The sequence below is a fragment of the Vigna unguiculata genome, unplaced genomic scaffold (genome assembly GCF_004118075.2).
Source record: "Vigna unguiculata cultivar IT97K-499-35 unplaced genomic scaffold, ASM411807v1 contig_3, whole genome shotgun sequence".
NCBI classification, from domain to species: Eukaryota; Viridiplantae; Streptophyta; class Magnoliopsida; order Fabales; family Fabaceae; genus Vigna; species Vigna unguiculata.
In genome coordinates this window covers 311627-325000 of record NW_021011005.1, presented here as the reverse complement: position 1 = coordinate 325000, position 13374 = coordinate 311627, and the positions used below count along the sequence as shown (strand labels likewise).

At 32.7% G+C, this 13374-nt stretch overlaps 1 protein-coding gene and 1 non-coding gene across 2 annotated transcripts; one reads left to right on the top strand and one right to left on the bottom strand.

Annotated features, from left to right (window-relative positions):
* Window positions 1–2190: 2190 nt before the first annotated feature.
* Window positions 2191–7645, bottom strand: LOC114171562 (photosystem II CP47 reaction center protein-like). The gene is made up of 5 exons (XM_028056511.1): window positions 6010–7645; window positions 5865–5892; window positions 5238–5430; window positions 3648–4297; window positions 2191–2736 (listed from the first exon to the last, which is right to left on the bottom strand). The coding sequence occupies exons 1-5, from the start codon at window positions 7525–7527 to the stop codon at window positions 2231–2233; spliced, it is 2895 nt and encodes a 964-aa protein (XP_027912312.1). The 5' UTR covers window positions 7528–7645; the 3' UTR covers window positions 2191–2230.
* Window positions 7646–13300: 5655 nt separating this feature from the next.
* On the top strand, window positions 13301–13374 carry TRNAW-CCA. The gene has a single exon. It is a non-coding gene; the product is annotated as a tRNA-Trp (tRNA).

Below are 13374 nucleotides of genomic sequence, written 5' to 3'. Positions count from 1 at the left end.
AAAATGTAAGGAACCTTTATTTTCTTCCACAATTTTGGATTAACTAATTAAGGAATGTAAAATATGAAAATAAACGCCTCGGTTCGTAAAATTTGTGAAAAATGTCGATTGATTCGAAGACGAGGACGAATTATAGTAATTTGTTTCAATCCAAAACATAAACAAAGACAAGGATAATATTTGAACAAACAGAAGCTTTCTAAAAAAATAGACTAGATAAAAAAAGAGAGAAAATTATAAAATTATCTAGAATATATATTATTCTATGAAAATGAAAAATCCATTTTTTAAATATTATTGATATTTCAACTTTTAACTTTGATTTCAAAAATTGTATTTGATATTAATCAAAAGCAAATAAAAAGAATATAGAAAAAATCGAATATCAAATTCGAAAAGAATTGGAAAAGGATCCGTTTTTGACATGAAATGGATATCTCCATACCCTAGATCTATCTTATTTTTTTTTTTTTAATGAAATATTGTATTGAAATAATCGAATATGGCAAAATCTATACCTAAAAAAGGTTCACGTAAAAATGTACGTATTGGTTCGCGTAATCATACTCGTAAAATACCAAAGGGAATTATTCATGTTCAAGCTAGTTTCAACAATACTATTGTGACTATTACAGATGTACGAGGTCGGGTGATTTCTTGGTCCTCCGCGGGTACTTGTGGATTCAAGGGTACACGAAGGGGAACACCTTTTGCCGCTCAAACTGCAGCAGGAAATGCTATTCGAACAGTATCGGATCAAGGCATGCAACGAGCAGAAATCATGATAAAAGGGCCTGGCCTCGGAAGAGATGCAGCATTAAGAGCTATTCGTAGAAGTGGTATACTATTAAATTTTATACGAGATGTAACTCCTATGCCACATAATGGATGTAGGTCTCCTAAAAAAAGACGTGTATAAAACTAAAAATAAACATTAAAAATAGTTCAAGAGAAAAAAACAAGTCAAGAGTTTTATCAAAATAATTACTATGGTTCAAGAGAAATTAAGAGTCTCTACTCGGACACTACAATGGAAATGTGTTGAATCACGAATAGACAGTAAGCGTCTTTATTATGGACGCTTTATTCTGTCCCCACTTATGAAAGGTCAAGCCGATACAATAGGCATTGCAATCCGAAGAATTTTACTCGGAGAAATAGAGGGAACATGTATCACACGTGTAAAATCAGAGAAAATACCACATGAATATTCTACCATAATAGGTATTGAAGAATCAGTACATGAAATTTTCATGAATTTGAAAAAAATTGTATTGAAAAGTAATATGTATGGAACACAGGACGCATGGATTTCTTTCAAAGGTCCTGGATATATAACCGCTCAAGACATCATTTTACCACCCTCGGTGGAAATCGTTGATAATAGACAACATATAGCCAACGTAACAGAACCTGTTAATTTGTGTATTGAATTAAAAATTGAGAGAAATCGTGGGTATCGTATAAAAACATTAAAAAACTTTCAAGACGGAAGTTATGATATAGATGCTAGATTCATGCCTGTTCGAAATGTAAATTATAGTATTCATTCTTATGTCAATGGGAATGAAAAACAAGAAATACTTTTTCTGGAGATATGGACAAACGGAAGTTTAACTCCTAAGGAAGCCCTTTATGAAGCCTCCCAAAATTTGATTGATTTATTTCTTCCCTTTTTACACGCAGAAGAAGATAACTTTCATTTAGAAAAAAATCAAGACAAAGTGACTTTGCCCCTTTTTACTTTTCATGATATATTGGTTAAAGATAAACTAAGGAAAAATAAAAAAGAAATAGCATTGAAATCTATTTTTATTGACCAATTAGAATTACCTCCCAGGATCTATAATTGTCTCAAAAGATCCAATATTCATACATTATTAGAACTTTTGAATAACAGTCAAGAAGACCTTCTGAAATTTGAACATTTTCGCGTAGAAGATGGAAAATCTATATTGGACATTTTAAAAATACAAAAGTATTTTGCATAAAATTGAAATCTATTGACATAGGATTTTTTCAAATTGATTTTTTTTCTAAACTCAAAATGAAAGGTCAAAATATGTAATTTAAATATTTAGAACAAATCCTAATGGTCAGAATATATCTAAAAAGGAATAGATGTATCTAGGGATTAGTAGGTTCAGAAAGAATTCTCCCTAGATATACAATACAGATGTCATGATATTTTATTTCAAAATGAATTCAAAATGAAACCAATCTTATAATTTTAAAAAAGACCTAACGTTAGGGATTTCTCAATAGGTAATGTTGCTCCAATACCTAACCAAAGGGCAACTACAGTACCAATCAAAAAGATGGTAGTTGCTACTGGGCGGCGAAATGGATTTTGGAATTTATTAACATTCTCCAAAAAGGGTACTGTTAATAATCCCGTAGGTACCGAAACCATTAAAAGAACGCCCAATAACTTATTGGGCACTGTACGAAGTATTTGAAATACGGGAAAAAAATACCATTCAGGTAGTATTTCCAAAGGAGTTGCAAAAGGATCCGCAGGTTCCCCAATCATGGATGGTTCTAGAACCGCTAAGCCTACGTTACAGGCAATAGTACCTAGAATTACTACTGGAAAAATATATAAAAGATCGTTAGGCCATGCGGGTTCTCCATAATAATTATGACCCATTCCCTTAGCCAATTTAGCTCTTAATACAGGATCATTCAAGTCAGGTTTTTTTGTTATTGGGATAGGTGAATTCTTATAGATCCATCCTCCAAAAGAACCGGATATGATAATTTTTCATCATCCGGCTCGAGCACTAATCAAATTTTTCTTCAACTGTATCTATAGAATAAACTAGAAAAAAATGTATGTGTTATCCACACATATATGAAGATTCTAAATAATAAAAGAAACTTGATTCTATTCTCTTTTTCCAAAGTTACCATTTTTTATTGAAAAAAAAATTAAGTTCTTTTTAAGTAAATTTTAGTAAACGCTCAATACCCGAGTAGACTTTTCAAGTTGATAATGCTTTCTGGGTGATCTCAAACTTTGCAATTGTTATCCTATCAAAAAAAAATCTTGATACTTTTTATGTACAAAGAATTTACTTGTTACTAATATAACCTAACTTGCGTTGTTCTTTAGATCTACTTTGTTCACTCCAATAGTATCAGAAATCAAATCAATGCATAGGAAATGAATGCGTTGTCATACTATATAGAATTCAGACTATATCACATCACTTCTTTTACTGGATCTTATGGAGCCTGTTGATGCAGAATAAAATCGAGTCTGATCATAGAAAAGATTCTCTTCAAGTAAAACCAGCCTACCCTCTCTGTAAGAGCCTTGCTTGGTGGTTGGAAAAAAGACACATTTAATTGTAAATTATAATGTGGCAGATAAGATAAAGTCATATATCTGCGCGGCCAAATAAATAGTTCAAGTCACACACTCCCATAATCCATTTTTTTTGGAGAATTCCCTTCAACTATTTTTGTATGTAAAAAAAATTCAATTTTTGTTAAGTTGAAGAAAAATATCTAAATACATGTTTTATTTTGTTTTATAATCCATAATTGTAGCAATGAAAAAAAATCCTCCCCAAAATACAAAATGATAATGAAGTGATTACAAATATCTATGACCCATATTCACTATAAAGGACCAGAAATGCCTTGCTTACGTATCATTGAAAAGTGCATTAACATAAATACAGCAGTAAGAAGAGGTAATACAAAAGTATGCAAACTATAAAAACGAGTTAAGGTAGATTGGCCCACACTGGAACTTCCGCGTAATAATTCTACCAAAGACGATCCTATTACAGGAATAGCTTCGGGTACGCCTGTTACTATTTTTACTGCCCAATAACCAATTTGATCCCAAGGTAAGGAATAACCAGTTACACCAAAAGATGCAGTTAATACAGCCAAAACTACACCCGTAACCCAAGTTAATTCGCGAGGTTTTTTAAAACCACCTGTAAGATACACACGAAATACGTGTAGAATCATCATTAAGACCATCATACTTGCCGACCATCGATGAACTGATCGGATTAACCAACCAAAATTAGCTTCAGTCATTATATATTGAACAGAAGCAAAAGCTTCAGTAACGGTTGGGCGATAATAAAAAGTCATAGCAAATCCTGTTGCTACTTGGACTAAAAAACAAGTAAGTGTAATTCCCCCTAAACAATAAAATATGTTCACATGAGGCGGAACATATTTACTGGTTATATCATCGGCAATCGCCTGAATTTCAAGACGTTCTTCGAACCAATCATAAACTTTATTGAGATAGGTAACCCAAAGGAACCCCCCCAGAGAACCGTATATGCGAATTTCATCTCGTACGGCTCAAACAAAAATACCCAAATATTGATTGTAACAAAAACAGATATCCGTAATAGAAAGTTTGAAACTGCTTTATTTAATCCTATGATTCTAATTTTCTCTTACGATAAAAAAGAAATAAAAATCCGAAAGCTATTCTTTTTTGTTATAATGCCAAAATATCAAGTCGGCGCACCCGTCTTTATCGTGATCTTTTAAGGCCTCTTGAATATTCTTTACTTCTTTTTATTTGTATAATGTGAATTTACTGCTGTCTTCTTTATTCTTGAATTTTTATTATTGATAAGGATTCTCTTGTTAGGACCATATGAATGAATAAAAAAAACCTCAGATTCATACTAGAACCACGATGATTCAAAACAATTTTTAATCGAAGTCCAAAAATTCCCTGAGTAAGAATTGCTGGATCATCACTTCTTCAATGAATAGATAAAATATAATGAAAAAATTCAAGGAAAGGTTTGTCCTTTGCTCAAAATAAAGACAAACTGGAGAAGCTTGAAAGAATCAAAATTTTTCAATATATTTTTAGAACTCTTTGAAAAGGTTTTTAAATCCAGTTGCGAGGTCTAAATATTTAGTATGAATCATAGTATTAAGATTTTTAGAATCTATTTTCTATATTCCGTGCTCCAGATACTAGATTAAATATCTGACGGAATAAAACCATCTATATCAAGATGACAGACCCATTTTATGTTCTGTACTTTCAATAGGACCAATTAAAACAAGTCACACACTCATATTCCGGAAATACAGAAACAAAGAAATTCTACGATCAAACTACCACATCAACATGGAATAGACTAAGAAACAATAAGAAACCTAAACGCTTCACTTTCTATAAACTAATTACTCGATTCTTGTGAATCTAATTGATAGAAATTCCGTCCAATAAAATGGACGAATTATAAATCTCCAAAATAATAGATAGAAATATCGCAAATAGAGCCATTGCAACACCCATCAAAGGAGTAGTTCCCCACCCCGGGGCTACTTTACCATATTCTGAATTTAAAGGTTTCAATAAATTCCCTACAACAGTTCGTCTTGGACCAGATCTAGAATTATCCTCAACGGTTTGCGTAGCCATAAATACTCTTTTTTATTCATTTAGATCTGTTGACTTTGTATACCATTCCGCTGTAAATATAAGGATCTTATCCTATAGATCTATTGTGATCTGGAAACTTTAGAATTAAAATAATGGAAACAGCAACTCTAATTGCCATCTCTATATCTGGTTTACTTGTAAGTTTTACTGGGTATGCCTTATATACTGCCTTTGGGCAACCCTCCCAACAACTAAGAGATCCATTTGAAGAACATGGGGACTAGTTGAAGTAATGCGCCCTCCCTATTGGGGGCTCATTACTTCAATTAAGATAATAAAAAATTATTTGACCTTTTTCGTCGGAACTTTAGGAGGTTCTCTAAAAAAAATCGCGAAAAAAATAATTCCTAAAGTTGAGACTAAGAGGAATGTATAAACCAAAGCTTCCATAAATTTAATCGTGGTTTACAATTATAGCTTTCATACCTGTTTCTTGGGGTGGGGCTCTTTTCGAAAAGAAAAAAAAGAATAAATGCAATGATTCCAATCAAGATTTATCTAGTTCTTTATATGAAATTCAAAATTATAAAAAAGTAGAAAAGAACAAAAGAATGTTATACTACCTGTCTTCTTGTAGTTGGATCTCCAAGTTTTTGGAATGCTCCAAATTCTACTTGAGCATCTAAATCTGGGTCGATACCAGCAAAAACATCTCTGAACAAAGTTCTAGAACCATGCCAAATGTGCCCGAAAAAGAATAGCAGAGCAAATGAAGCATGCCCAAAAGTAAACCAACCCCTTGGACTGCTACGAAAAACACCATCTGATTTCAAAGTAGCACGATCTAATTCAAAAATTTCCCCCAATTGAGCACGTCTAGCATATTTTTTCACAGTAGCGGGATCACTATAACTTACTCCATTAAGCTCACCACCATAGAACTCAACAGTTACACCTACTTGTTCGACACTATATTTCGATTCTGCTCTTCGAAAAGGAACATCGGCTCTAACAATTCCGTCCCCATCTACTAAAACAACTGGAAATGTTTCAAAAAAAGTAGGCATACGACGTACAAAAAGCTCATGTCCTTCTTTATCTCGAAAAATGGGATGTCCTAACCAACCGACGGCTATTCCATCTCCATTGTCCATTGAACCAGCTCTAAATAACCCCCCTTTTGCTGGATTATTTCCGATGTAATCATAAAAAGCTAATTTTTCAGGAATTTTAGACCAAGCTTCTGATAAATTTTGATTTTCGGCTAGCCCAGCACCAACTCTTCGATATATTTCTTGCTGGAAGTATCCCTGATCCCATTGATACCGAGTAGGACCAAATAATTCAATGGGGGTTGTTGCTGAACCATACCACATAGTTCCAGCAACGACAAAAGCTGCAAAAAAGACAGCAGCAATACTGCTAGAAAGGACAGTTTCAATATTTCCCATACGTAATCCTTTATACAGACGTTGGGGTGGACGCACACTAAGATGGAAAAGACCCGCTAATATGCCCAACGTTCCTGCCGCAATATGATGAGAAGCTATCCCCCCCGGAACAAAAGGATCAAAACCTTCCACACCCCACGCGGGATTTACGGATTGTATCCTTCCAGTTAGTCCATAAGGATCAGACACCCATATTCCGGGACCATACAATCCTGTTACATGAAATGCGCCAAAACCAAAACAAGCCACCCCTGCAAGAAATAAATGAATTCCAAAAATTTTTGGCAAATCCAAAGAAGGTTTTCCAGTACGTTCATCACAAAAGATTTCTAGATCCCAATAAACCCAATGCCAAATAGCCGCTAAAAAGCACAAGCCTGAAAACACTATATGTGCTCCGGCCACACCTTCGTAACTCCAAATACCCGGATTCGTTATAGCCCCTCCTGTGATATTCCAACCGCCCCACGAATTAGTTATTCCTAAACGAGTCATGAAAGGTATAACGAACATACCCTGTCTCCACATTGGATCAAGAACAGGATCAGAGGGATCAAAAACTGCTAATTCATATAGAGCCATCGAACCGGCCCAACCAGCAACTAGAGCTGTGTGCATTATATGAACAGAAAGCAAACGGCCCGGATCATTTAAAACAACAGTATGAACACGATACCAAGGTAAACCCATGAAAAAATACCCCTTCAACAAAAAATAGACACTATGTAACTTTATTGCACTGGAAAAAAATGAATATAGCCTTTCAGTAGATTCTCTTGGAAAATGGAACAATCATATTTGTCGAAATCAAAGAAACAGATTTATTCTATACCGGATAAGTAACAATACGCAATGGTGGGGAGACGAAAGGGGTTGACAACTTTCTCTATGACTATTTAAATAAGTAAATGCAGACATATTCGCTTATCACCCCAATGACCCATTTATAACAACTCGACTTTATTTAGTCTTCTTTTTTATAAAAAAAAGCAATATTAATATAAAATCAAGTAAATCTTTTTTAACACGATAAGCTAATTCTTACGTTTCCACACTAAAGTGAGATATATGACTTTATTATTTGTCCATTTTATGCCCATTGGTGTTCCAAGAGTACCCTTTCGAACCCCCGGGGATAAAGATGCATCTTGGGTTGATATATAGTGCGACTTGTCAGATATAGTAGGTTATATGGGATTTACCCGTTTTCTCCCCCGATCGAGATATCCCCGCTTTCACCCCCAAAAGAGAATGATGAAATCATAAAGATAAAAAAATGGGGAGCGTGAAGTGTAATGAAGTACTATTCTATCGATTTTTTCATTTTTAGATAAAATTTCCAGATTATTACTCGAAATTATGAATAATTTATGGTTGGCTTAATTGGACCAATAAAATCAAGTACCCAGGCTCTGTGTAGAAAAAACCAATTGGTAATATTTCTACGATCACTACTTCTATCATATCTATATATTGTATTTTACAAAAAACATTAATAAATTCAGAAAAGGAAGAAGTTCTAACAAAAATACATAGTTTTGGACTATTTGTTCTATATGTGCAAATCCAAATCGGGCAGATCTTTACTCAGAGTAGAAAAGAAACCTAAAAGAATTGAAAAAGTCCATTCAGAAACAAGAAAATTACATTGTGATTCGGCTTCGATCTCGATGAAAGCAATACATCAATGAGAAGATAGTTCACTAAATTAAGTATATTCTTCTTTTTTTTTAGTTCGAAGAAATCCATTAGAAAAAGAGAAAGATTAAAATCGACACATTGATTCCTTTTTTGCTTATATAATTTTTGATGAACTGTATGCATCAAAAGGTGCATGTACGGCTTTTAAGGAAAAAATGGAATCCTAATCAATCGACTTTATCGAGAAAGATTACTTTTTTTAGGTCAAGATGTTGATAGTGAAATATCGAATCAACTTATTAGTATTATGATATATCTGAGCATAGAGAAAGAGAATAAAGAATTGTCTCTGTTTATAAACTCTCCGGGGGGTGGGTAATACCTGGAATAGCTATTTATGATACTATGCAATTTGTACAACCAGATGTACAGACAGTATGTCTGGGATTAGCTGCTTCAATGGGATCCTTTCTTTTGGCAGGAGGCACAATTACCAAACGTCTTGCATTTCCTCACGCTTGGCGCCAATGATTCTTTTCTTTGAGAATATATAGAATAGATATCTATCTATATATACTATACCTTCGCCATAAAAACCAAAGTAATAATAGCATGGTATTTTGAATTCCATATGCAATTTTTTTGAATCATTTAATTATATATAGAAAGAGTAGTATGAAAAAGAGGGTATTTTCCATTTTATCTGATCTATAAGAAACCTAGTTTCATTTTAGTAGTGTCGCATACTTTTTTGTTTTTTTTCATACCAGAAAGCTTGTAACAATTTTTATTTGAATCAGAAGAAAACTTAATATATGAAAAAAAAAAGAAACTTTTGGATTGTTGAATACCAAAATGATATAAAAAACAACGGAACCATCGTAGTATTTAAAAATAGATTCAAAAAGAAAGTTGGTTATTCTATTGTTTATTATTTAAGGATCCGGATCCAAAAGACCTAGTAGATTTTGTACTTCTTTTTTCTTTGATAGAAAAAAAGAAATTTGTAAATGTAGAAACAAAATTCATCGAAGAAAATACTCTACTCTATCCATAGAGGAAAAAATGAATTGCATAAGTACAAAAGCCGTATGCATCAATACGCAGAAAATGCTTGTACGGTTATTGAATATACTTTTTGCCCTTTATCTTATTTGTCTTTGTCCCTTTTCTGTTACCTTTATTTTGGGAATAAAGACAATCTTTAGCAATCTACCAATATAGTAAAAAGAATTCTAAAAAGATTTATCAAGATAAGGGAAATACTACTTAAGTGATATAATCAGGGTAATGATCCACCAACCTGCTAGTTCTTTTTATGAGGCACAAGCGGGAGAATTTGTCCTGGAAGCGGAAGAGCTACTGAAAATGCGTGAAACTATCACAAGGGTTTATGTACAAAGAACGGGCAAACCTTTATGGGTTATATCGGAAGACATGGAAAGGGATGTTTTTATGTCAGCAGCAGAAGCCCAAGCTCATGGAATTGTAGATCTTGTAGCAGTTGAATAAAAAATTGGTGGCAAAGGTTATTCTAATTAAATACAAGATTGGAAATTTAATTTTTTACTCTATCTTACTTTACATTTTAAAATAAAATCTCTAAGAGTTAATCTATTAATATAGTATATATAATTAATATAGGCTATAAATAAGGAATATAGAATATAAGTAATTCACGGTTAGGATAGATCTAAACCTGCTCATTATACAAAAATATAGATATATATAGTACGACTTACCATGCCAACTATGAAACAACTTATTAGAAACACAAGACAGCCAATCCGAAACGTCACAAAATCCCCAGCTCTTCGGGGATGCCCTCAACGTCGAGGAACGTGTACCAGGGTGTATGTGCGACTCGTTCAGCTTAAATACTAAGAAAAAACAAATTAAAATTTTTCAGTATTGGTAATCAGTTAAGATAGTGTGAATGCAAAAACTACATTCACACTATCTTAACTTAATATATAATTCTTTTCTATATAATTATATAATTCTTTACATTCTTCTATCTTGTATAAAATTTATGGTTTCGATTGGTGCAAAACCAATAATACACATTTGCAATTTCATATGAGAAGGACTTTCCCATCGGTAACAAAAAAAAGTTACCCGTTAAGCGGAGAAAATACTATTTCAATTAAAAATAAAGTATGTCCTTAATGAATGTATTTTGATGGATTTTGTAAGAATGGAATAAGAGGGTCAGCTACCCAGCAAATTTTCATAATTAAATACCGTTACTATAGAATTAGATTTGGTTGTGAAAAAACCTACTTACTCAATATTGCATGGGTAGAGCCACAGAGTGTGAACTGTACAAGTTAACAATAACATTCATTAAATGAATCAAAAATGAAAATAAAAAGGCTCCGGTGTATAGAGAGGACCTGGTCATTTCTAAAAAAAATCATAGAAACGAAGGAACCCACCAATTCATTATAAAAATATGTGTCCTATTTCATTTACTATTTTTATTTTATTTGATATCTAGTATCTATACAATTTCTGATTTTGAGGTTAAATGTTTAATATAAAAAATCGTGGTTGGGGCGGTTATAGTAGCAAGAGCCGTTGGAATTTTTTTTTATACATCGGAAGAATCCATTTTTGTTATTAATAGACTAGGAAGAAAAAAAGAATAACTGAAAAATGAAAAAGTTATTCCTGAAAATATCATTTATTAAATGACCAGAATTAAACGAGGATATATAGCTCACAAACGGAGGACAAAAATTCGTTTATTCGTATCAAGTTTTCGCGGAGCTCATTCAAGACTTACCCGAACTATTACTCAACAGAAATTGAAAGCTTTAGTTTCGGCTCATCGGGATAGAGATAGGAAAAAAAGAGATTTTCGTGGTTTATGGATTAGTCGAATAAATGCAGTAATTCGCGAGAATCAAAAAGTATCTTATATTTATAATAATTTAATGAATAGTCTATACACCAAGCAATTGCTTCTTAATCGTAAAATAGTTGCACAAATTGCTATATTAAAAGAGAATTGTCTTTTTATGATTGCCGATAATATCATAAAAACTTAAAACCCCTTATTTACTGCAGGAAGGTATAGACTAGAAATTTGTTTATTTTGATAGCTTTATCATACGATAAAGCTATCAAAATAAACAACCATGCTTAAAAAATTATTCTTCGTTACCTATTATCTTTTTTATTCCAACAAAAAAATCAAATGGAATTATCCTAATTTTGAACAAAACATCAATCCATGTTTAATTCGAATCTAAATTCAAATTGGATTTCGAATTTTTAATTTCTATTTTTTTTTCTTAAAGGAGTAATTTTAGCAGTCGACTCGCTTTTTTCAAATTGTTTTTCGTTATTAAGAAAAGGTAACGAAGATAAAATACGAGCTTGTTTTATAGCAACAGTAATTAATCGTTGTTGTTTTAAGGTCAATCTATTTACACGTCTAGATAATATTTTTCCTTGTTCACTAATAAATCGACAAATTAAACCCATGTTTTTATAATCAATTCGGTCCCCCGATTGAATCGGGGGCAAACGTCTACGAAAAGATCGCTTGGATTTAATAAAGAGTCGCTTAGGTTTTTCCATAGTTTATTTATTCCTATTCCAAAAATAACATTGATTTAAATAAATATAATTATAATAAAGGATTTGTATTTTTTTTCTTCTTTAGCATATGTTGTTATATAACGACGGGGACATCATTTTCTCAATTCCAATCGACTAGGCGTATTGTGTCGATTCTTGTTAGTAATCTATCTAGAAATACCGCTTTATTCCTTATTTAGACTCTTTTTATCACAACCAGTACCTTCCAAAAGAACACTTACTCGGATATCTTTACCCTTGGACATGACCCTCCTTTGGGTTTTTAATTCACTTATAACTCTTTTCGGATTCGAATCTAAGAATCTAAGAAAAAGATGAAAACAACTAAGATAAGATAAAAAAGAAGAATTCGAAAAATTATGAAAGATTTCGTTCCAATTTAATTGAACCTAGTACAAAAAGAATACAAGGATCTGTAACTATATTTCGTTTCAAATTGCCAGTATTTTCGTTTTTTTAAAGTATTTTTTATGATATTGTTGCCCCAACCTATGGATTTCTGCTTTCACTTTCTTTTTCATAGGAATTGAATTAATAATTCAATTCCATTGAAGCCTGGACCAGATCCCGATCCCGAGTGTCACTCCGAATTTCAATGAGGCCAATTTAATCTTTCGTCTTTATCTTTCCTAAAAAAAAAAAAAGAAGAGTAGGTTAATTACACATATTTAATATATAATTGGACCTTTCATCTTCTTCACCCCTTCCCGTGTCAATAACTAAAATTAAAAAAAGGGGAATATCAATGCATCTGGAAAAAAACGATTGATCTCTATCAATAGACCCGCCAAAGCCCCGAACCATAAAGTACTTACTACTGGTGCCACGGAAAGATATGTTTTTAGATCTCGCATTTCAAATCCTCCTTTCTTTTTATTATTTAAGTATTTTTTCTCTGTTGATATATATCAACAGAGAAAAATGTGGAAAACAAGACAAAGATTCTTTACAATAACACTATAAACAAATGGAAAAGGGATGTAGCGCAGCTTGGTAGCGCGTTTGTTTTGGGTACAAAATGTCACGGGTTCAAATCCTGTCATCCCTATCCCTAACAATTACTTATTCTATGATATTCCGTATTCTATAATATTCCATATTCTATGAGATGAGCAATAAACCGGGAACCTGTGAAGACGAATTCCAATTGAACATACATACTGAATATCTATATGCAAAATGGATTTGGATCATATAATTTTATGAAAACAAAACGCTCTTAGTTCAGTTCGGCAGAACGCGGGTCTCCAAAACCCGATGTCGTAGGTTCAAATCCTACAGAGCGTG